The sequence below is a fragment of the Chrysochloris asiatica genome, unplaced genomic scaffold, assembly GCF_000296735.1.
Source record: "Chrysochloris asiatica unplaced genomic scaffold, ChrAsi1.0 scaffold00046, whole genome shotgun sequence".
Lineage (NCBI taxonomy): Eukaryota > Metazoa > Chordata > Mammalia > Afrosoricida > Chrysochloridae > Chrysochloris > Chrysochloris asiatica.
The window spans coordinates 5969140-5993973 of record NW_006408564.1 but is presented as its reverse complement, the minus strand read 5'-3'; the positions used below and the strand labels follow the sequence as shown (position 1 = coordinate 5993973).

The 24834-nt window shown below is 42.7% G+C and overlaps 1 protein-coding gene across 2 annotated transcripts in view; it reads left to right on the top strand.

The window, feature by feature from the left end:
* Window positions 1-24834, top strand: part of ARHGEF3 (Rho guanine nucleotide exchange factor (GEF) 3) — a 323985-nt gene that overhangs the window by 226208 nt on the left and 72943 nt on the right. The window contains exon 1 of one of the 2 annotated variants that reach the window (XM_006862061.1): window positions 10465-10709. The exons of the other annotated variant lie outside the window; for it this stretch is intronic. Coding sequence (XP_006862123.1) covers window positions 10614-10709 — 96 coding nt within the window. The 5' untranslated portion in view covers window positions 10465-10613. Of the gene's footprint in view, window positions 1-10464; window positions 10710-24834 lie in introns of those variants that run through there. 2 annotated transcript variants of the gene reach the window in all.

Genomic DNA, 24834 nt, shown 5'->3' with positions numbered 1-24834 from the left:
TAAGCACATCCCAATTGCCAAACTTCTGGAAATCCTGGCTTAGCCAAGTTGGCACAAAACTCTAACCATTTCAAGAGGTAAGGGCACAATATAAGGGTTACCCTAGCACAGGGGTCAAAGATGGTCTCAGATGAGAAAAATTAGCCTGCTGAAACTATCAGATGAGTTGTCATTGTTAAAGAACTAAATGATAATGTAGTCATACAAGTTGCCAGAGTAGTGACTCGTGATCAGTTCAACCATCTATTGCCATGGCTTTTGAGTCAGTCAGAGCTGTGGATATGTGAGCCTTGGGTTGCTAAGCTTGGTTTTAGATGAGAAATGGAAATAATTCAACTATAGCAGAAGCTCTCTTGTCTCCAAAACCAGTTACCAGGGAGTTGTTTCTGACTCATGATGACTTCCTGTGTGTCATAGTAGAACTGCCCTCCATAGAGTTTCCAATGACTAATTGTTTGGAAGTACATTACCAGGCCTTTCTTCTGAGACTCCTCTGGGTGAACTCAAACCACAATCATTCAGTTAGCAGCCAAGCAAACCCATTAACCATTTGCACCACCCAAGGACTCGTCCTAACTAAGCAGTCACTTAACCGAAGTGCTTAGTTGACTATACTCTCTAACCCCTGTGTAAAAACACATGACTGATGTCCACGACACACCACACACTTCAGCTAATTGAGTGCTCTCTGGCACACACAGGTGACTTTCACTCCTGCCAGATGAGACCAATGCTTGCTAGGAGTCCCCAAGCCTGTTTCTGCTGGTTGAACTTGTTCTGTAATTAATGCCTTCTGTGCACGTACCCCTAACAGCCCCAGGTCTTTTTCACGTAAACTTCTCAAGCCAGCTATCCTCCTCCCATTCTGTACTGGTACAGCTAATATTTTAAAGACTTAAATGTATTCATGCCCCATGGCTATGAAGATAAGCAGGCTTTTAATTGTAACTCTGGATACTAGATTGTAAATCAAATCTCGAGAGCCAGAATACATCTCCTGGTGGGTGGTTTATGTGATAATTTACTCATAGTGTGCAATTGCATATATTTCATTGTTTCCCCCAGTGTACACATAAGGGTGTCCCATGCTGCCTGGCACATACAGTAGTTTCTCAGTGCACATTGACTGGGATGAGCAGAAATAAAACCTCCCTGTGTGTAGTCTGAAGTTTGATGCTACAGCCATTGGACTACACTTATTGCTGAGTGCCTCTGGCCTGGAGATCTGTCTGCCTCAGAATGTTTCTAGAGTGGGGATTCAGGTTCATTGTAGAATTTGTTGCTAATTCTAACTCACAACACTGTGCTACACAAACTCTGCTCCTTGAGGGTGTTTATCAAAAACACAGATTTCTGGGGTTTTCTGCCAAAGATTCCAACCCAGTAGATCTGAGGTGGGGCCCAGGAATATGGATTTTTATAACCTTTTAGTTGATTTCACTGCAGGTGGTCTTTGAAACCATTGTTCCTGATGGTCCAAAAGTCATGTTTCTATAAATGTATAGGTTTTCAAACCCAGGCCAAATGATACAAATAATGCTGTATTTCAGTAGCATATACACTGCTTACACTGCCCCCACGCACCTTTTTTTTTTTTTTTTTTTTGTAAAGGACTTGAGATATGCCTGACACATGATCGTGTGTTTTTTCTTTCTTGGAAGTTCATAAAATAATGGCACTTAATGTAGCCTGTACCATCATTTGTTGCTGTTATTAAGTGCCTTCCAGTCCGTTCCAACTCATTGTGATCCTACATAGGATTTCCTAGGGGCAACTGGTGGGTTTGAGCCACCGATCTTGTTGTGGTTAGCTGTCCAGTGCTTATCCTACAGTGCCATACCAGGAGTCCTTAAATAGCCGGTTCCATCTTGTTGTTCTTGTTGTTGTTAAGTGTCATAGAGTCAGTTCTGACCCATCGAATCCCTGCATAGGCTTTCCAAGGGGCAGCTGGTTACCTGGAATCACCAACCTTGCAGATCAAACTGACTTTGTAGTCCAGCACATTAACTTACAGCGCAGCGCCACACCAAGATTCCATCTTTAGGTTTATTAAAATACCATATTTTGATTCCTGAGTTTGTAGTTGCTAGAAAAGAAAACACCTCAACTTTTTTATTCCAAAACTGGAATTTACACATATTCTAATTTCTCTACTTTAATGGTTATTACACAAAACCCACATAATGCATACATTAACTGAGGTAGATAAACAGTTGGGAGTACAACATCTTGCTCCCAAAACATGAAATGAACAAATAAAGATTATCCATATAGTTCAAAGACCCTTTAGTTAGTAGCACACAGAAAATGTTCTAAAGAGTTGGCTTAATTCTGTAAGTCAAACAAGCTTGCTAATAGTAATAAGTTCAAATTGGAGAAGATCAGGATTTTTATTGTGAAATCTTGAGTGAGCTAGACTTCCAATCACACAAGTTGTGCAGCCAGAAATACCATATATCAAGGAGACAGTAAATTAAACCCAGTGGGGTTCTTATTTAATCAATGATTTTGCATTTCTGCCTTCCAAAGCAATTAGAATATTTGGTTGCCCTGGAAAGGACTAAACTTTGAAAAATGTTATTTCCATTTCCCTGATATCTTCTTAAAGTATTATCTTCCATTGAAACTTTGACTTTCACTGGCCTTTTGAGATGCATTTTCATATCTAAAGCAGTGTACGGCAGTTGTGTGTGTATCTCTTCCCTTACCCACCACCCCTACATTTCTCTTTATCTGTCATTCAGTTAGTGGTCAGGTTTGAACATCAGGGAAAATTTGATCATGTCAATACTTTGGGTCTCCTTGACCCTCAAACAGTTCATCTTCACTTCAGCCAACATAGGTGGACATATGACATCAATTAATGTTCAATGCTTCAAATGAAAATATCCTTCAGGATTAAAGCAACAGGCCTTTTTGGCTGTCCTGCCATGTTCCAGTTCTCCTCTCTCTTTAACAGTGGCACTGTTGGCATTTGTTATTGTTGTTATTCAGTAACCCTGGATAGGCTTTCCAAGGCTAGATCTTGGCAGGAGCAAAAAGCTTCATCTTTCTCCTTGTGGTTGCAGTCCTACAGAGCCATCGTACTCCCTGTTTGTCACTATGGTGCTGTAGGATATGCATGGTTTGAACTGCAGGTTTGGTGGTTCAAACTCACCAACTACTGATCAGAAAACCTAGACAGAGTCGCTGTGAGTCGGAATCAACTTGACAGCACTTAACAACTACAACAACAATTCTTTATTGTAGGAGGCTGCCTGGTGTATTGTATGATATTTAACAGCCTCCCTGACCTACCCCATTAGCTTCCAGTAGCACCCTATCCCCCACCCCTAGTGACAATAAAAAAATGTATTCAGATATTGCTAAGTATACCCCGGTGGGCAAAATTGCCCCCTCTTGAGAACCTAATGAATTAGAGGCTAAAAATGCACATGCCTCTGGTATAGCAGAGTAAAACACTTTTTCATTCCTTTTCAATTTTTTTTTAATCTTAAAGCCTCGATTATTTTTGTATTATAGCTATTAATCCACAGGATTAGCTTTATCTGACAGAGAGACTATTATCACTTAACTAGTTTTTCAGACTTGTTTCAGAAAATGAAATATTTAAGAAAATGAGAGATTGAAGTCTTTCTGGTTTAGACTATCCCGGGATGTATTTGATTGGCTCTGGCTTGGAACCCGTGGGCATATCTCCAGGCAGGAGCAGAGAGTATTAGAACTGCTATGATTTTAGATCTGATCATTGCTTCTTCATTTCTGCCTTATTTTATTTATTTATTTTTTAACCTGTCTGATAGTGAACCATAGTTCTGAGCCCTTAGAATTCACTGGCAGATCTTCATCATGCTTTTAACAATCCTCCCTCTCCATTAAGACCGAAGCCGCAAAGAGGAGAGTGATCTTGGTCATTAACTGGGAATGTCGCCCAAATGGAAGGTGAGGAGAGAGGTATTGGGACATGTACCTACATGACCATGTGTTAGCAGTTGCTCCAGCTGCCAGGGAAGCAGACAGAGAAGTACACAGCTTCAAAGACCAGAATTTGAAGGATTGGCTACTGTCACTTGATCTTTATTTTGCAAACACACGCCTTGCAGCAGAGGTTATAGTTGAAAGGTCGTGTTTTAAAGTTAACCATATTCCTTGGTGTGAGTAGAGAAGTTGTTGTTGTCAAGTGCCATTGAATCCGACTCATAGTGACTCTATATAGGGTTTCTGTGGCTGTAAATTGTGGAGGGAGCAGAAAGCCTCACCTTACTCTTGCAGAGAAGCTGGTAGGCTCAAACCTCTGACCTTGTGAATCACAGTCCAGTGCTTATCCGAGGAACCACCATGCTCTATGGATAAGAAGGTGGTGGTGGTGTGCCGTGGAGTCGGTTCCGACTCATAGCAACCCTGTATAGGGTTTCCTAGGCTGAAGATCTTTATGGGAGCAGAAAACCTCATCTTTTTCCCACAGAACAGCTGGTAGTTTCGAACTGCTGACCTTGAGGTTAGCAGCCCGACTCGTAACCACTATGCTACCAGAACTCCTTGTGTATAAGAGGAGGAGGTATGAAATGGAGCTAATTGAGTGCTGATCTGTTAATAAGTTAACTGAATGCTGACCTATTACATATTTGGTGAATGAATGAATGAATGAACCTTTAAGAAAAAAGGATCCCACTGGTGTGGCACTGTGGATTAATGCGCCAGACTGCAAAGCCATTTGATCTGAAAGGTTGGTGGTTCAAGCTCACCAGCAGCTCCTCGGAAACCCTATACAGGGTCTCTATGGGTTGGAACCAACTCGACGGCACTTAACAACAACCCAGATGTTGGAGTCCTGGTGTGGTACTGTAGGGTAAGCACTTAACTGCTAACCAATAGCTGCTCCTTAGAAACCCTATCCAGGGTTTAAGTCAGGTTTTATAAGTCAGAACTGGCTCAAAGGCACTTAACAAACAACAACCCTGATGTTGAGCATAATGCTAGCAGGATGGAACATAATCCTAGTGGCCAAGAAGACTGTCACGCTCACTTTTGCTTCAGAAATTTTAGTCTCATGTTGGCTTTGCTCTGCTCACAGCCCAGGGACTGAGATTGGAGGAGTTGATAGATGGCCTTCCAGTCGTGCCTAGCTGTCTGTTAGCCTGAAGGAGCTAATCACTAGTGGCCGGCTGGTGTATGGAGGCCCACTACTCTACCAGCAACTCAAATGAGTCCCTCTCAGCCCAGGCGAAACCACAGGCACTGGGCTTGGCGCAGTTCCTGGAAATGCAGAACAGCCTTCTTTATTCCAGTCTCTGTGCTTTTGGCTTGCGTAGAACACTGCCCAGCTGTGAAGTGTTTTATAGGATTATAACGGGTTGTGCCGAGGGCGAGTTCTGAAAGGCACTTTGTGTTGTTGCTTTGAGTGAAGCTGACTATTACGGCAGTGTTGTCTTTGAGCCCATAAACACACATGCAGGCAGAATGGGAACTGCTAGAGTCATGGGGCTGCTCAGCTAGGCAGGATTGAGGGGTTGAACCAGTTTCCCACAACTGTGACACCAGCCGCAAAAGTATGCTTGGGAACCGCTATAGGACAGCCTGCTTTCTGAACAAGTTTGTGAGCTCAGACACTGCTAGTTGGGGTCCTATGCAATTTACCAATGGCAGAGTAACACCTTATATATGGGGGAGGTTGTGAAGTCAGACTACAGGGTAGAAGTTGTATGGGATCAAAAATACCTTGAAAATCTTTTAGATGTCTCAAAGAGCACATACATGGCTCTTATGTATCCAAAATTGACAGCGTAAGTTTTACAAGCTGTTGTTGTTGTTGTCAGGTGCCATCGAGTTGGAACCGACTCATAGTAACCCCATGCACAGCAGAACGAAACTATGTCCAATCCTGGGCCAACCTCACTACCGCTGCCATACTTGAGTCCATCAATGATGCCACCTGGCCAATCTATCTCGTTAGGGGTCTTCCCCTTTTTATCTGACCCTCCACCTTACCCAGCATGACATCCTTCTCCAGTGACTGTTCTCTCCAGACAATATGTCCAAAGTATGAGAGACGAAGCTTAGCCATCTTGGCCTCCAAGCAGCACTCTGGCTGCACTTCGTCCAGTACAGCTCTGTTGGTTCTTTTGGCAGTCCATGGCACTTTCAGTATTCTCCTCCAACACCACAACTCAAAGGCATCAATTCTTCTACGATCTTCCTTATTCACTGTCCAGCTTTTGCATCCATATGAGGCTATTGAAAATACCATGGCTTGGGTCAGGCGCACCTTAGTCCTCAAGCTGACATCTCTGTTCTTCAGTACTTTAAAAAGTTCCTATGCAGCAGATTTGCCCAATGCAGTACATTGTCTGATCTCTTGACTGCTGCTTCCGTGAGTGTTGATAGTTGATCCAAGAAGAATGAAGTCCTTGACAACTTCAATCTTTTAGATATCATTGCTGATGTCCAATGGATCTTGACTGAAAGCAGAGTATACCAGAAGGATGTTTACCTATGCTTTATTGACTACGTGAAGGCTTTTGATTGTGTGGATCATGACAAGCTATGGACAACATTGAGAAGTATCAGTATTCCAGAACACTTAATTGTACTTCTGAGAAATCTGTACCTAGACCAAGAAGCAGTTGTTCGAACAGAGCATGGGAACACAGAATGTTTAAAATTGGGAAAGGTGTGCAACAAGGTTGTGTTCTTTTACCATACTTTTTCAACCTGTATGCTGAGCAAATAATACGAGAAGCTGGGTTTTACGAAGAAAAACGTGACATCAGGATTGAAGGAAGACTCATTAAAAACCTGCGATATGCCGATGATACAACCTTGCTTGCTGAAAGCGAAGAGGACTTGAAACATTTACTTATGAAGATCAAAGAGCACAGCCTTCAGTATGGATTGCATCTCAATGTCAAGAAAACAAAAATCCTCACCACTGGACCAATAAACAACATTCTTATCAATTACAAGCTGTATTGTACCAAAAATATATATCTTTAACTATTAGAGTCATATTCGCCATGATGAGATATCCATGCTTTGAATGAAAAGTTTGCAAGAATCAGACCATCCAAGGGAACTTCACATTCATCTCTTCCCTTCATTATCATTTTGAGATTTGTACTTTTTTTGCTGCATATTATTAGTGATCTTTCTAATATACGGAAGTCTAGCTCTGGTAGCGTAGTGGTTACGAATCAGGCTGCTAACCTGAAGACAGTTTGAAAACTACCAGCGGTTCCATGGGAATAAGATGAGTCATTCTGCTCCCATAAAGGTTTACAACCTCAGAAACCATGTGCAAGGTCACTATGAGTCGGAACTGACTCCACAGTACTTAACAACAACAATATGTATAGTCCAGGTATGGTGCTGTAGGTTAATGCACTTGACTGCAAGGTCGGTTTGAATTGCAAGATTAGTGGTTCAAGCTCACCAACTGTTCCTCAGAAACCCTATCCAGAGTCACTGTGAGTAGGAACCAACTCAACAGCAAACAGTAACAACAAATATGTATAGTGGAAAAAGACGTATGTTTATTGCACCTATATTTTGTCTCCATATATAATACTGATTGATTTTTATGGTTCCAATATCTTTTGAGGAGGTACCAAAAATGTTTTAGGAGAAAACAAATATGGTAGCCTTCTCTTCATCCAATATGATTATTCTCTGTTCTGTTTAGTTGTACTTAAGGGTTAAGGCTTCTCTTTCTCTTGGAGTTTATTTGCTATCACACTGAGTCCTGCTAAACTAAGAGAATTCCACAGTGAGCATCCCGAAAGTGGTCAGGGTCTTTTGGAGTGATTTTTTTTTCTTCCCTTTACCAAGTTCTAAAAGTATATTTCCTGACTAGAGCACAAGACCCAGAAAACTGCATGTGGGATCAAAACACATCTCTGAATCGGTTATGACAATGACCAAAGTCATCTCATTGAGGTGGGGGTCTGTAAGGGTCAGACAAGCAGCAGGAAGAGTGAAGTGCGGCTGTGGGCACTTCTACTCAAATCCCTAGTGACATTGGGGCCAGGGGAGCCCCGAGTGAGATATTTCACTGCCTCTCGGCTCTGCTTTGGCCACAGCATTACCAGGGGTCACTTATGTTGGGTGTCCTGGAGATAGGACTCCCCTCACTCCTCCACCATCTCATGCCCCCTTGGTCAAGCTTGGGGGTTACCCTTAGAAGCTCCCATTAGTACACTTCAGTTAACAAGACATTTGTGCTGAAATATAGTGAGAATAGCTTAGTGGACCAGACGGAGGTGCCCTTCCCTCCCTCTCCCTTCTTCTTAGCCCACTTACCACTTAGCCTATATGTTGGGGAAACAACTCAAATACTCTTCAGACTCCTTTGGAATCCATTCATTCTGGAGCCCTTTTTACATTGGTGGCAATAGTGGAATGGCTAACCTGGGATCAGATTCACCCTCTTTCCTAAGTCAGTTTGTCTTCATAATTAGCTAAGCAGGAAAGCAGGCAGTGGGGCAGGGTAGGGGTTTGATATCTGAGCCTAGAGAGCAGAGTATTACGAGGTTTCCTATCTGAAAAGCAGAAACTTTTGGATTCTGACCTCAGCTGAAAGCAGAGAACATGCAAACAGGAACTAGAGCCTTCCATTCCTTCTACTTCCCATACTTCTAAGAAGCAAAATGAAGACATTGTCTCCCCAGGCCATCATCTGATATAGCCATGACTTTGCTATGAAGTGGAAAGGACAAATTCAGCAGTGTAGTTTATAAAATAACTTTTGGGACAAGGATAATTTTAATAGTAAAGAAAAGAATTTCCCAAGTAACACATAGAAATACATTTTCCTTGTAAAACCATTAGTTTAAAATCTCCTTTGCCCACCACCCCTAATGTTCCTTCCCAGCGCTCTCTAAACCTGGCCCTACAGGGGCTGGTGAGAGTTTACTGCAGATCCTTATAGTTGGCGATGTGTTTACCTACATCTGTGTCCCTATAAAAAATTAATAGGTATTCTTTTGTAGATGTATTTTTAATGTAAGTAATATTGTACTGCGCTTATTCTGCACTTTAAATTAATGATAATAACTTAACATTTTACCTTGGAAACCCTTCCATATTGTACCTGGAAACCCATTTCCTTTTGGACTTCCACAAAGTAGAGTTCCCATCTGCAGTGAAGTCAACTCCAACTCATCCAGCCTCTCCCTATAGGACCGAGTAGAACCCCATAGGGTTTTCAGGACTGTGTAATACTGTAAGATATGCACTGCACTGCTCATCACAAACTTTGCAATTCAAACTCACCAACTGCTCCTCAGAAAACCTTGTACAAGGACTCTGAGTTGTAACCGACTCGATGGCACTCAACAACCATTTTTTTGCACATCTTTCACCCACAAAGCAGTTGGTGAGTTTGAACTGCTAACCTTTATGTTCTTTGTATTCCATGGTTGTTGTTGTTGTTAAGTGCCATAGAATTGGTTTGGACCCATAGGGACCCTACAGTTCCTACGGCTTGTAAACATTTGCTGTAGTAGAAAGACTCATTTTTCTCCCTAGGAGTGGTTGGTGGGCTCCAACTGTTGACATTGTGGTTTGCCTACAGAGGCAATACTCTCTCTGTTCCTTGGTAAGGAGTTTACTTAAGCACTCCCCTATGGATTGATAGGTATTAACGGTTGTTTCCAGGTTTTTACCGACACACACAGGGCTGCAAGGAAGACTTTAACAATTGTCACCTTAGACACTGACAGCGTGAATGCTTGTTCAGAAGGGATCTAGAAAGATGTGGTAGGGCCGCGTCATTGCTGAGCAGATTTATACTTGAAACAAACTGGATCGGGTTCCTCTTCTGAATGACAGGCAGCTTCTCATCCTCTTCTTCGTATTTCAAACCAGTACAGGAGAAAATGCACGAGGGAACTTTCCGTGGGTGGTTGAAAAGTTCTGAATTCTACTAGTGAAGGTGGTTGCACAGGAGTTTTCATTGTCTGCACTCAAATAACTATATGGGCACACTTAAAATGGGTGCATTTTGCTCTTTGTCAGTTACACCCCATTGACTTTTTCTTTTAAGTGTGCAAAGGAGACTGATCTAGCTATAAGGCACGATAGAATACCACCTTTTCTTTAAGTGGGTTTTTTAAAACGCTCATTTCTCCCTTCGGAACCGACTCCACGCCATACTACCACCACCACCACTTGTCCCTAGAGATCCTTCCCTCCGCCCTGCTTTTACCAGGACCTGCTTTCTACCCGCTGCCAGCTTTAGCCCAGCCTCCTTTCTAGCCGTCATCTCTCCCATTCTAGGATCCCGAAATCCTACTGTACTGGTTGTCAGTTAGCAGAGCCGAGCACTACAGCAGGGACACGCCCCTCGCCACTCCAGGCGCAGCCCCACCTGCCCGTTCCGGCCGTACTTGGGCGGGCCCAACCCGAGTCCCGCCCATGCAGGGGCAGGCCCTTCCACGGCTCCGCCCGCCTTTCTGCTTGAACGCTGGCGTCGGGTCTCGCTGGACTAAAAGCCGGGTGTCGATATCCGAGTCTCACCGCCTCCTGACACCGTGGAGCTGAGTCCCCCTTTCGCCTGGGAATTTTGTGGTCGCCTGGGGTCAGCGGTGACATCCCAAAGGGCAGGCCCGGCAGCCGCCATGGTGGCCAAGGATTACCCCTTCTACCTCACGGTCAAGAGGGCAAACTGCAGCCTGGAGGTACCCCCTGCCAGCAGTTCGGCCAGGGACGCTGAGGTAGGGCCCGCGCCTGCCACCTGCATCTCTCTGCGCCCGTCCTTCTGTCATCTCCATCTCTTTCTTGGCTCTCTCCTTTACCTCTGTATGTCGGTCCTGAGTGTTTGCTCGCGTCACCCTACCCCCATCCCGACCCTATCTCTCACCCGGCCCCGTGTCTCTTGTCTCCATCTCTCTCTTTCTCCTGCTTGCCCCTTCTCTTTCGATCAAGCTTGTGCCACCGCCTGTTTCTGTCCCCTTTCCTCTGGCCCTGGAGCAACTGTCTGCTCGTTTTCTCTCTCTCATGCGTCTTGCAGGGCTCCCAGACTGTCCCTTTTCTGCTAGACTAGGCGGAGGGACTTGTGCCTACTGTATCAGCAGATCACATGTCAAGGAAGAGGCTCCTTTCCTCCTGTCTGTTAGTGGGGATCAGGAGGAGGTTCTTGGGGACCCCTCAGGACATATCACCTGCCAGACTTGTCCTTGCAGCTGTTTGGCAAGAACACAAGACACGCTTCTCTGCTTGCAGCCTGTGGCTAGTGGGGGTCATTCAGCTGGGAACCTGGAGTAAATGAGAAATATGAGGATCTGACATTGGCAACACCTCCCTTAGGGCTCTCTCCGGAACCTTGCGGACCCTGTGAGAGTCCTCCCAGCTTGTATTTAGGTTGTCTTTTCCTCCTGTGGGTTACTTCTCTGGCAAAGAGCTCATTGGCCATAAAGTTTGGGCTCAGCTGGGGTAGAAAGTGCCTCTTTCTTTGAGGATCTAAGGTAATGTAGCTGCTTTAAGTAGTCCACAGTGAGAGCTTTGCTGTGGTTGGATACAGTGGAGCCCACAGAATCTGGGAGGTCTGGGAGATCTCCGCTGGCTACCTGGAAAAGTCTGGAGGCAAGTGTACATCTGGCCTTGTGTCAGCATTCTTGGAACTCCAGCCACCACCCTTGGGTCTGCCTGGCTGTGTGCATTCGCCTCATTGAAATATAGATATTTGGGACAACTATGTGAAAGATTCATTGCCTTTTAACAAGATCTGTTGCAAGTTGACAAGACTGCAGTCTCCAGTTATAATCAGCTTTCTGTAAGCTGAGTGCAAACTAACTTCTCCCCCTACCCTCCGCCCCACAGTCCAGCTCAGTTGTAGATTTTCACAAAGAGTATTTGTTTCCAGCAGCTGTGGAAGTTGTGATGGCCCTAGTGACATTTGGACGCTTTTTTAAGTTGTAACATGAAAGCACCTGCGCAGAATTCAGGTTGATCAGACTTACAATGGATAGAATGATTCTTTTCAATGGGAACTTCATAATTAACTGAGTGTAGGAGCCGTGAGGCTGGTGCCCTCAAGGTCCTTTTGGAAGGAAGCAATGCGTAACCAATTTTAATTAATAAATCGAAATGGGTGGGGAAAAAGGCATAGTGAATATAGCTCTGGACTCTTAACTAGTTTCTTGCTACTATCATTTTGTACTGTGTTTGTTTGTTTTCAATGGTTTGGTTAAAGCCTAAAGTAAATATATCTGCTTTGCCTTATTCTACTAAGACTGTAGATTCTACATATTACAAGTACAGTCTCAGAAAAAAATATCAAATATCATGTATCAATTTTCTCCATTGGTAGCTGAACTCAGATTATAAAATAGGATTTTTCTTTCATGTAGATGATCTGGGGTAGGGTAAGAATGGGAAAGCGGTGATTTGGGGTAATAGTTGGTCAATGTTTTTCCGGTATCACCGCTGACCTTTTTTTAAAAAAAAATTTTTTTTTTACATATTTTACTAGAATGTTTAAATCAGAGTAGGCGTATTTCTTAAGCTTAACATATTAAGGAGAGGTGTCCAGTGCAGTACATCTTGTAGTTTTCATCATTCTAGCATATCACTTCCTGATAATGGAGATAGGCAAAGTTGGAAAAAGAAACCTAAATGAGTTTATGGGGTAATTTTCTGGTTTCATTATCAGTGCAAGAGGCAACCAGCCCTTGTGGGCCTCATAGCTTCTCTGTCCAGTTGATTCTGACTTAGACTATACAGCAAAATGGAACTGCCCTTTAGGGTTTCCCTGAGTTGTTAACTCAAATATATTTTTGACCAGTAGGTGTCATCAGTATTTGTAAATGTTTAAAAACCATAGCATTGCCTAGTCTGCCTTTGGAAAAAACATGATTATATAATTGTTTACAAAGTAGGCATTGATTATAAATTCCTTTTAAAGTAATCTTTTTAAAGATTGATCACTTCCTTTACAGAAAGTGGTGATTGTCTAAAGAAAAGCCAGTCTAGCCTAAGGTCTTAACAAGAAAATAGGACCCCTTGCCCTTCACAAGGCAGTTGCAGCAAAAACCCTGTGCTCTTTAGACATGTAATGGCCGTTCCTGCAGACTTTGCAGTAGGGAGGTCAGTGGTCACATTGAAGTATTGACATTCGTTCTTGTCATTTCTTCAAGGGTTCTGGGCAGGACCACTTAGGGAAAGGCTTTCCAGTAGGGGGTGGTTGTCATTTCTGTGCATTTGACACTTGAGTGAAAATTTGCAAACATAAACTTTCTCTTAAAAGTAAAGGATACCCAAGTGTCTCCTCGGGATTGTCATTAAAGTGCTTTGTAAATTTTTTGTTCTTGATATTTCAATGATAATCTCCAGTGAAAGTAAGAAAGAAAGAAAAAGATTATTTTAAGCACTGTAAAATATTCTACATGGATTATGATATAATATAATACTGCTTCTTAATCTGGTATTTCTTAGGACATGGGGTCTGAGTTGGGTTGCACATGTTTAATTTTAAGACCCATAACCAGCTAGATTCTTCTAACTCTAATCATTAAGTGTGAAATCTAGAGAGCTTAGTCCCTGGTTCTAGATTTTCAGAGAGAAACATAAAACGTAGCAACATATGAGTATCCTTAAGCTTGTTTCCTCTGATGTTGGTGCAACTTTGCTCAATTTAGCATTGTTTTCATATTTATTGAGTATCAATCTCCCCTGCCAGGAGGGGACTGGTCTTCTAGGCATGTTAGTTACTCTAATCAGATTGGTAAAAGGAGAGTTATTGGCTCTAATGAACTGACAATTGTAAATGAAAGTCACAACTCCCACATGGTAAGGGTTGCTTTCAATGAAAAACTCAAGACTAGATTGGCTAAGGATGATGGAGCCTGGTGAAAAGATTGTGTTTCACATCCATTTTATATTTAATTAAAAAGTATACAGAGAGGGGTTTCTATTTTTATCTTTCTAAGAATTTTGTATATATATGACAACACGTGATGGACAGTTTACTTGTGGTTTTAAGGGTCAACATCTCAGATGTTGGTTAGGATTAGGCCAGATTTTGGTAGTGCTGTTTGTAGTCATTGCCTTTGTCATTCTGTGGTTTTAAAAGTTTATCCACATGCCTATGTACATAAATTATTGAACACTGGCCAGGATCTCAAAAGCATGCCTTCTGATTTTGGCTCAACCAATAGCCTTGTGTGACATGCACTTAGGAATGATGATGTTCCCTTCCTCTTCTTGAGGGCAGTGGTGGCTCAGTGGTAGAATTCTTGTCATCCATGTGGGAGACCTGGGTTCAATTCCCAGCCAATGCACTTCATGCATACCCACCATCCATCTGTAAGAAGAGGTTTGAGTATTGTTAGGATCACAACGGTTTGATCCTGTTGTGCATAAGGATAAGTTGGGGTCATCATGAGGCAGGGGCTACCTCAATGGCAGCTAGAAACAACAGCAGTTCCATTTCTAAGTCTACCACATCTAGTGTCTCACCTGACACCCCAATCGTGCTGTAAGATTAATATATAGCACATGTTATCCTCCCCACCCTGCTTTATGAATAAGGACAAGAAGGTCACAAAGGGGTTCAGTGGCCCAGCCAAGATCCAGTGCCAGATCTCCTGATGGACTTAGTCCAGCATTTAATGCCTGCATCCCTAGTAGTATCCCAAGTTGTCTACCTCTGCAAAGGAAAATTGGGGTGGGGAGAGATGTAAAATGTAACTGTATAGTGTTTCCAAGAAGCAGCTGGTAATTTTGAACTGCCAACCTTGAGGTTCAAACTGAATTTCTGATCCAGTGTTTATTCTACAGCATCATACCAGGATTCTATTTATATATGTATTATTTGTAATATATTATTTTTTAGAGTGTGGTGGATCTGTTGGATAAGTACTGGATTGCGAACCACAAGGTCAGCGGTTCTAGCCCACCAGCTACTCCAGGGGAGAAGGACGAGGCTTTCCATTCACTCCAAGATTTACTGCCTTAGAAACCCTGTACAGGTTCACTATGAGTTGGGACTGCCTCGATGGCACTTAACAATAGCAACATATATATTTTAAACAAATAACCTTGAGCACTTTTTGTAACTAAGACGGTGTTTCCCAAGCCTCAGCTCTAAAGGGCAAAATGAACCTTGTGTCATGTCATGATTCATGCCTCAGTCCATCAATACAGCTGTTTAAAAATTATACACACCTGGGGATAAATCCTCCTTGCTTGCCAGCTGGAGAACTGAAGGGGTCTGTAAGTCTCTAGTAGTTTATACATTTCTTGGAATCTGTGTCATGTAGTATTGAATTGACAGAATATGCAACCAATTGCATGGAAATAGTCCAGAGGAGTTAATTTGGTTGGAACCTTGGAAATTCTTTAGATGACTAAATAAGTAGACTCCTTGAATCATGTGACCTTGCAGAGCTTACTGAGTAGGGCATAACAGTTGCCCAGAGAAAGGCATCCTTTACTGATAAGTTCTCCAGTCAGATGTGATTCTGAGAGTTGTTCCAGTGGAAGAGTATCATGGTGATCTTGGACTTCCAGGATGCACATGAACTTGGAACATTCTTACTAGAGGAAAGTAGGTGGTTTTACACAGGCCTGTTTGAAGCTGTTCAGGTCATTGACTGGAATAACACTGCCTGGTCCCAATGCCATCTCCACCAATTGCCAGTGATGTAAGCTTGGACAAGCTACTGTTCCTCTCTAAGCCTCAGTTTCCTCAGTGGTAAAATGGGGATAATGAGAGTTGTGCTACTTTGGACTGGATGAATGTCAAATGAGATGATTCATGTGCAATGCTTGGTAAAGTGCCTGTTGTTGTTGATGTTAAGTGCCATGGAGTCGCTGATTCATAGCGACCCCGTACAGGGTTTCCAAGGCTGTAAGTCTTTACAGGAGCAGAAAGCTTCATCTTTTCCCCATGGAGTGGCTGGTAGTTTTGAACTGCTGACCGTAAGGTTTGCAGCCCGATTCATAACCACTATGCTACCAGATTTCCTTTTGACACATATTAATTGCTCAATAAGTATTATCATTAGCAAGATCAAGGTCTCTGCATTTCCAGAAAACCAAAACCAAACCTACTCTTATCAAGTTGATTCAGATTCACCGAGATCTTATATGACAGAGTAGAACTGCACCCTGGTGTTTCCAAGGCTGTAAGTCTTTACAGGACCAGAAAGCTTCATCTTTCTTCCACAGAGTGGCTGGTGGGTTCAAACTGCTGAACTTGCGGTTAGCAGCGCAACACGTAGCATACTACTCCAAAATATTGTCACCACCATCCTAACATACTGAATGTTGTTTCATACACAGCAGTGTATTCGGAGATCTACTGTAAGTCCTTTTCTCTCATCGTTGTCAGAGCGATTATATGAGGTTAACATTATCGCCCCTTTTTGTATAGATCACAGAGGCATTCTTGGTTGTTGAAAATGGTTAACACTGTTGAATGCTAACCAAACATTGGAGATTCAGGTTCATCCAGAGGCACCTCAGAAGAAAACCCCAACAGTCTTCTGTAAGATCAGAGACACTGAGAACCTTTGGAACACATGGGGTCATCACCAGTCAAAGTTTACTCAACAGCAAATGGTAGTTTTATAGAAGAAAGTGAGGCACAGAGACAGGGTAGTGGTCTTCCTCGAATGGCTGAGCTACTAGGGGAAGGAACCAAGACTCACACCCCATTCTGCCCCTAAATCTGTACTTTCCCGACGACGTCATGTTGCCTCTAAATAAGTAAATCACGGGTCTCTTTACCACATAATACATCAAGGATGAACTCCATCACCCAAGCAAATTGCCTGTCGAAGTTTTTCCACAGTGCCTTGGTGGAAGGATCTTTCCATTAGTCAGTGTTTCTGGCAACTGACTTCACTGAGTGGCTGTGACCCACAGGAGTGGGGCTGGCCAGCCTCCGTTTGGGAGGGTTTTGGTAACTTCCATTTTCTGTTTCTGAAGACCAAGCTGCTGATCTTTGTGATAATTCTGTGTGCTCAGCTCTGTGGAGGTGACACCGTTGGTTCTACCATTTGTCATTTCGCTTATCTACACTAACCACCCGCTTTTCACATAAACCTATAACTGGAAGGTTCTGACTACCATCTGGATATTTGCAAATTATGTCTTTTTTTTTTTTTTTTCCTCTTTTTTCAAGACACTTTATGATTGCCTGTAAAATCCTGGACCATTGCCACTGTTTTCATAACAACTGAATGAAAGTAAATTACTGAGCAGATCCTAATTTTGCAAAACCCCGTGCACATTTAATTGTTATTAATGGTATGTGTGTATCTGGAAGGGCAAATTCATTTGTGATGTATACATGCAGTTGCCTTGCATAATTTGTGAGTGTTGGTAATGGGTAGAGGTCACACACGAAATGAGGAAATTGCCGTGATTGCATTGCAATTTATTCTTGTTGTGCTGGCTCATGGGATGGACTGTCAGGGGTGAGGGCCAGTGGTTCCCAGGGCCTTCCGTTTTTTTATAAATTGCCACTAGTTAATTAGCTAAGGAGAGGCTATGTCACAAGTTAATCACAGATGGCCCCTGTGCCTTCGACTGCCTAAGAGTGGTTTTATTGAAGTCTAGAAACACTTGCACCTAGACCTATTGTGTTTAGGCCCTTTGTGGTCTTTCGCAAGAGGGCAACCCTGATTATGAGTGAAACTTCATTAATTGGAGCTGAGCCAGAAACCTTAACTTCCACCACCCCCACCCCCACCCCTACCCCTATCCCAGGCTGTTAAGATGAGGAGGAAAGGAATTACACACAGGCTTTTTTTCCGGGGATTTATGAAACAAACAAACAAAAACTAACCTTCAGGAAATGACCCAGACTCATTGCATCTAAGAACCTCATAGTAAGAAAGGCCCTCTGAGAACATGTAGGCCAGTTCTGAACCCAGTGCTGGATTTATTCAATCTGTGCTTTAATGCTCCCAGTGACAGAGGGCTCACTGCCTTCTAAGGCCGTACACCGCTGCTTTGTTCACTGTGGATTGTGAGAAAAATCCTTTCATAAATGTAACATTGCTTTCTAGAGCCATATATTATATAGTGGGGCCACCGGTATTTCAGTGTTAAAATTCTTACCTTACACGAGAAGATCCGAGTTTGATTCCCAGCCTGTGCATCTAATGCACAGTCAGCACCCACATATCAATGGAGGCTTGTGTGTTGCTATGAGGCTGAACATGTTTCAGCTGAACTTCCAGACTAAGGCACACTAGGAGTAAAAGCCTGGAGATAACCCAGAGATCAGCCTGTGAAAACCCTATGGATCATACACAGCAGTCTGATCTGTTTTGATCGTTGAGATGACACAGGACAGAACTGAGCAGCATTTCATTCTGTTCTGTATGGGGTTACCATGAGTTGTGGGCTGACTCCACTTCAGCTGACAACCTAGCATTTTATATAGTAACACTCTCGTGTCTACGTATTTGAAAACTCTCTAACCTCTTTCTCCTCACCTGCTGCCACTTTTTACACACACACGTGCACAAGTACACACATGCATGAGTCCCAGCTTTCTCACATGCTTTTCTCCTGTCTAGTTGATGTGAGTTCCAACTTTTCCAAATGTGACATACCACCCAGTCTCTTTCCCTTCCTTGCTTGTTTCTGTTGGACATCTTCAGAGTGCCTGGAAATCTTCAGTGTTGATCAGCCCAAACACTCTGTGGATGGATCATGCTGAATCACCACACAAGATTACTTTTCTGTTTCCTGTGCTTCCTTAGACAAGATAAATAGACTAATACATCAAGGATATATTTACAATAAAGGTGGCAAACTAAAGATTAGAATTTCTTTCAGACAATTAATGTTTGAGAATGTAGAAGAACACCCCAAGACATCCATTGACCAATGAACAAATGACACTAATAGACAGTTCACAAATGAAGGTCTACAACAAGTAAATGATTTTCAGTGTTCACGCTAATAGGAATTATAGAAATGAAAAAGGCAGCCAATAGTGCAGAACTATTTTGTGCCTAGCTGAGATCACAAGTATTTTAAAGTCAAGATAAAAGCCAATGCTGGAGCTGTTTCAGGAAAACTGTGCATTTGTAGGTATATATTAAAAGACAAAAAGGTCTATTTTTTGGACCCAGTAGTCCAGGTCCTGGGGGGATAAAGCTATGTGTTAAGAAATGTTCATAATATTTGCAAAAATGATCATGTTGTATGTGTGTGCATTTTACATATTTCAAAGTGCTTTTTATATTCCTGGCCTCAAGTATAATTATCTTCATTTTGAAGCTAAGAGTCAGAGATTGGATGATTTGGAAAGACACAAGTGGATCTTGAAGTCCAGGCATCTTATTCCAGCCTCGCACACTTTCCTACTTATGGATAACAGAAACTCAACAAGCTGTCTGTCTGTCATATGATAGGGAATGGTCCACTGGACCGTGGCCTCCAACACAGAAGCCAGAGGCTTATATGCTGGCAAGACAGTGGCTGAAAAAATAAAGAGGAAGGAAGGTTGTATAATTATATATATAATGTAGACAATTTAAAACATGAAGGTGCTCCAAAGAATTCATGGAAAAATTTCCATTATCTTTTAATTACATTTTTCCATGAACTTTTTGAAGTCCCTGCATGCATATATGCACTTGGGATCTAGAAAATGGTATATATGTGACTCATGTGTGTATAAGGATCTTGTAAAAATGCAGATTCTGATTCAATATATTTGGGGTGGAAATGCAAATTCTTGGGATAGGTTGAACCAAAATGAACTGGTTTGAAGCCCTAAACAGATTTAAGTAGTTAAGGAGGTAGGACCAAAATATGGGCCCCTCCTTGCCCAGCCTTGACCTCGTGACCCACCCTCCACAATGTCAACTCAAACCAGTCCATTCTAAGAGTGGTTGGTTGTAAGCAGCACAGTCTCTTCTGGGGTGCTGGGATATATTCAAACCCAGTCTCATTAGAATTCTCCTGAATACTGCACACTGAGCACTTTGACTCTCTTTAAGTGGCGGCCCTCCCCTTGTTCTGCATGCCAGGAGAGCCAGCCACCCGCAGCACTTTATATATTTGGTATAAATTCGCTGTTGGATCAATCAAAAAGCCCACAAAGAAGGGCTACACACTCACTCCTATACATACAGATGACGCATGTTCAAATGACGTCTTTCTGGGGCTCTGAAGATCTAGAGTTTACAGCAGAAGTGAGGTGATAATTAAATGGTGGCGAGAAACACAGTGTTTCCCAAGGGTGCTGTTTCTGTAGATACCACTAGAAATTAGCAACCTGATTGAATTAAATAAAATGGAGAGCCTGTATCAAAATCCTGAGAAGAAGGGAGGGAAGGAAATGCTTACTTAATAGGTACCACTAGGCATCAACTTTGTAAGTCTAGGTTTTTTCTGCAAGTAGAAATTGCAGACAGAACAGAGAGCTAACCAGTGAGTGAAAGGAGGTGGCTTTGAAGTTCCAGGAGAGCTGTGTACTTGTTCTGGCCCTGAAACAAGTCCCCAGTGCAAGAAAGCTCCCTTCTCAAACATGCTATCTTTTATTGAAATGCTAGTGTTTTTAGAATCCCTAAGAGACTCAGGCCTGACAAGAACAACCCCAGGCAAATACAGAGAAGATCATTGAAAGTCACTTGTGAGGACTAGGAGGAGCCCTGGTGGTGCAGTGTTTAAGCACTCAGATGCTAACCAAAAGATGAGTGATTCAAACCTACCAGCTGGTCTTCAGGTGAAAGACGTGGCAAGTAGTCTGTTTCTATAAAGATTTGCAGTCTTGGAAACCAGACAGGGTCACTAGGATTTGGAATCAGTTCAGCAGCAGTGGGTTTTTATTTTGTTTTGCTTTATTTTTGGTGAAGACGAGTCTTAATTGTTTACTTCACACAGATAAGGGGAGAGGAAAGTGATTGCTTGATACAACCCATGAGGCTTGCTTGGGTGGTGTTGGTTCATTTTCTCATACCTCCTTGCCCAACCTACTCCCTTGTTGGTGATTGCTGGAGGGCTAACTGGGTGTGATCTGAACCCAAAGTCAAGAAAGAAATAAACGATCAGATTGTATCTGAAAAGGGAAAAATTGATGGTAGCTGAAGTGTAAGCCACAGACACATGGTGAAGGTTTGCCTCCTCCCCCCTTCCCTCTTAGCCGCTAAATGACCACTTCTCTGAGAGCTTGAAGAAGAGAACCAGAAAGGCACCTTGTTTTCTCTCATTAATCTCAGAATGCTTTCTGCCTGGCTTCTGAGTGCTTGAAAGAGTGAGCTTTGTTCTGGCATCAACCTCAAGGACCTTGCTTTCTTCAGCAGCATTTCTTTCTAAGCTAGTTCTTACAAGAGACTTGAAAGAATACAAATTGAAATCTTTAAGCAAACTGATGCAGCACTGGAGGCAAATCTGATGCACAAGACCTCTTTAAAGTATTCAAGAGCAAAATGTCAGTTTGAGGAATAAGGTGCACCTTACCCAATCCATCATATTTTCAGTAGCTTCATATGCATGTGAAAGTTGTACAGTGAATAAGGAAGACCAGAGAAGTACTGATGCATTTGAGTTATGGTGTTGGAGAAGAATATTAAAAGTGACATGGACTGCTACAAGAACAAACAAGTCTCTGTTGGAAGAAATACAACTAAGGTGCTCCTTGGAAGCTAGGATGGCAAAACTTTGTCTCTCACACTTAAGACATATTATCAAGAGGGACTAGTCCTTGGAAAAGGACTTCATGCTAGGTAGAATAGCAGGTCAGTGGAAAAGAGGAGGACCCCCAACAAGATTGGTACAGTGGCAGCAACCATGGGCTCAAGCAGCTTGGCGTTGAGAGGACTTTAAGAATGGCTTAGGACTGGGTAGTGTTTGCTTCTGTTGTACATAAGGTCGTTGTGAGTAAGAACCAACTCAACGGCAGCTAACAACAGCAACAAGAAGATAGTCAATTCCCCAAACAAACAAAACAAAATTGGATTTCTGTTTCAAAAAGAAAAATTCTTTTCCCAGAGCTTCAAAATTATTTCCAAAGTTCCAGTTAAAATAATTTACCCCATCCTCAGCTATTTCCCCTTCATCCTGAAAGAATTGGGGAAAGATTAAGATTGAATTTGGGGCATCCATAAAATGGAGTCTTGGTGTGGCACTGTAGGGTAAGCACTAGACTGCTAACTGAAAGGGGAAAGATTAAGATTGAACTTGGGGCATCCATAAAGTGGAGTCTTGGTGTGACACTGTAGGATAAGCACTAGACTGCTAACTGAAAGGTTGGTAGTTCAAGCCCACCTACTGCTCATCAGAAACCTTATACAGGGTGGCTAATGACTTGACAGCACTTAACAACAATGACAAAAGAGTGTGGTGGTTAGGCATTTGGATTTGGGTCAGATTCAGGCTGAGCTGAGTTTAAATCCTCATATCCCAACTTGACTGAGAACCCTTGGACCCATGACTCATGCTGTGTGTCAGGTTCCTCATCTGTAAAGTGTGAAGATGAAATGGGGCAGTGTATACATAGGGTCTCCAGAAGGCAGATGCTCACCAGATTAGCAGCAGCAGCATCGCAGCACCGTTACTCTTCCGAATGTAGATCCGTTGGGTGGAAACTGTGGTGATTACCCCTATCAAGAGGTCTATCCTGGGTCACTCTTTCCTTTGTAGGAAACATCCACCCAAAGTGGCAAGCTTCACATATATTCTTGCAGGTTGAATGACAAAATTCTGTGTGGTTTTCTAGTTGACTCAGAATGAATGACTTAAAACAGGAGGTCAAATGTGAGCTATTGGTAGAGAGCACCTGGGCCAGGTGAGGTGAGGAATGTATCTGCCCGGAGTCATGCTCCCATGACTTGGCCAACTCGTTGGCAGTCTTTCCTGTGGCCGATCATGTGCCCACAGATAACAGGCAATGATGCAGTGGGTTGTCAGTTTGGGGAGAGAAGTTGGGGATACAGGCAATCCCATTGGAGAGCCTGCTAGACTGGGGACATGCAGTTGGTGGTAGGAACAGGGAACAGAGGAGGACACAGTGCAGGAATTTCAGGTGTTGTTTGCAAGAAACACCCTCTGCTTCCCAATAGTCTGTCAGACCCCTTCACAAGGAGTACAGGCGGAAGAGGCATGTCCTGTTTCCCTCCATTTATCACTTAAAACAACACCTATCATTTTTAATAACAACACCCATTTTTAAACTGTGTGTTCAAAGGCAGTAGAGTGTGTAGTGGTTAATAATGTTAGCTCTGCAACCAGGCTGCTTGGCTCCTATCCAACCCTGATATTTATTAGCTATGTGATCTTGAGCAACTTACTGAACTTCTTATTTTAGAAATGGGAAAACCAAAAACTTAAGTTTTCCCATTTCTAAAATAAGGATAATAGCTGTGGCTACCTTAAAAGGTTGTTATAAAATTAAATGGACCAATGTATGCAACACACACCAGGGCCTGTCCACAGCAGTATTAGTAACCATTCGTATTATGTGTTGATTCATTTGTCATTCTTTGCTATTGTTAAGTGCTGTTGAGTCAGTTCCAACTCATAGTGATCCTATATAAGATTTCCACGGAGTGGCTAATGGATTTGAACCTCCAACCTTGAGGTTAGCAGTCTAGTGCTTATCCTATAGTGCTACACCAGAACTCTTTTGTTGTTGTTTTTAAGTGCCATTGTGTTGGTTCAGATTCATCATGAACCTGTATAGGGTTTCCGGCTAGTGAGTTTGAACCGCCGACCTTGCAGTCCAAATTGACATTGAAGTAGAGTGATTTTCCTAGCATGGCTATTATATGTCAAGAACACCTGATTTAATACAGTGCAATTCCCCCTCCCACTGCGTCATTCCTTGTGGAATGTTTAACATAACAACAACACAGGATTTCTGAGGAATGGCTGGTTGGTTTGAACCACTGATCTTGTGTTTAGCAGTCTAGTGGTTAATAGTATGGTGCTTATCATGCATTGCCACAAGGCAAGGCATTTCCCATCTCGGAACGCAGAGCACCTCCTCTTTCCACACCCCACAATGTCCACAGGGGGACTCTTCCTTCTCTTATTGACAGAGTCACACCTGCACCAGGTGTGGGAAGACATCTCTATTTCTAGAAAACTGTGTATGAGGAGGTGGGGCTCTGGCAGCATGTCATTTGTGTACTAGCAGTTCAGTGAAGCTTTGGAAGGTCGGACAGCCCTTACCACCCCTCCGCACAGCCCTGCTTTGTAACTCAGCAGCCACTGGTACCTGACTCCTAACAGTGGGGCAGAGGAGGGAGAGCCTAAACTGTAAATGAGCCGGCACCCCTTCCTCACCCTGGGGTTCTTGGGGAACCTTTTCCAGGAAAAAGCTCTTGCCAGGTTAGGCCCCCAGAAGGCTTCTAAGGGGGCCCTGTTCTCTGTAGATTGCCCATGCTGAAAACACAAGAGAACTTTGCCCCTTTCTGCCATGTGAGTAGTTTACATCAGGAATAAATATCGTTTTTCTTTTCTCTTACAAAATGGTCCTTGTTTTTTTCTGGAATACTTATTGGTATCCCCTCCACTAAATTTCCTATAGCTATTCCAACTTTTTATATATATATATAACCAAACTGCCAAAACACAGGCTTGTATTTACGTCTTTCATTTTTAAGTCAACTGCCCATGTATCTTCATTTTCATGATTGTTCCTTTGTAATTGAAATTAACTGAGAGAGATTTTGGAGAGCCTTCCTGGGCTTCTTGCGTTCTGTCATGTGATATGTTCTTTTTTAAATTCACAGACTGCTGAATTTTAATAGACTGTAGATAATGATACATCTGGTTGCATATTAATTGCTAAGAGTTAGAAATAACACATAATCACTGTTTCAAGGTTGCAAAATGGATGGCATGGAAAACCCGTATTTTTTTATGAGC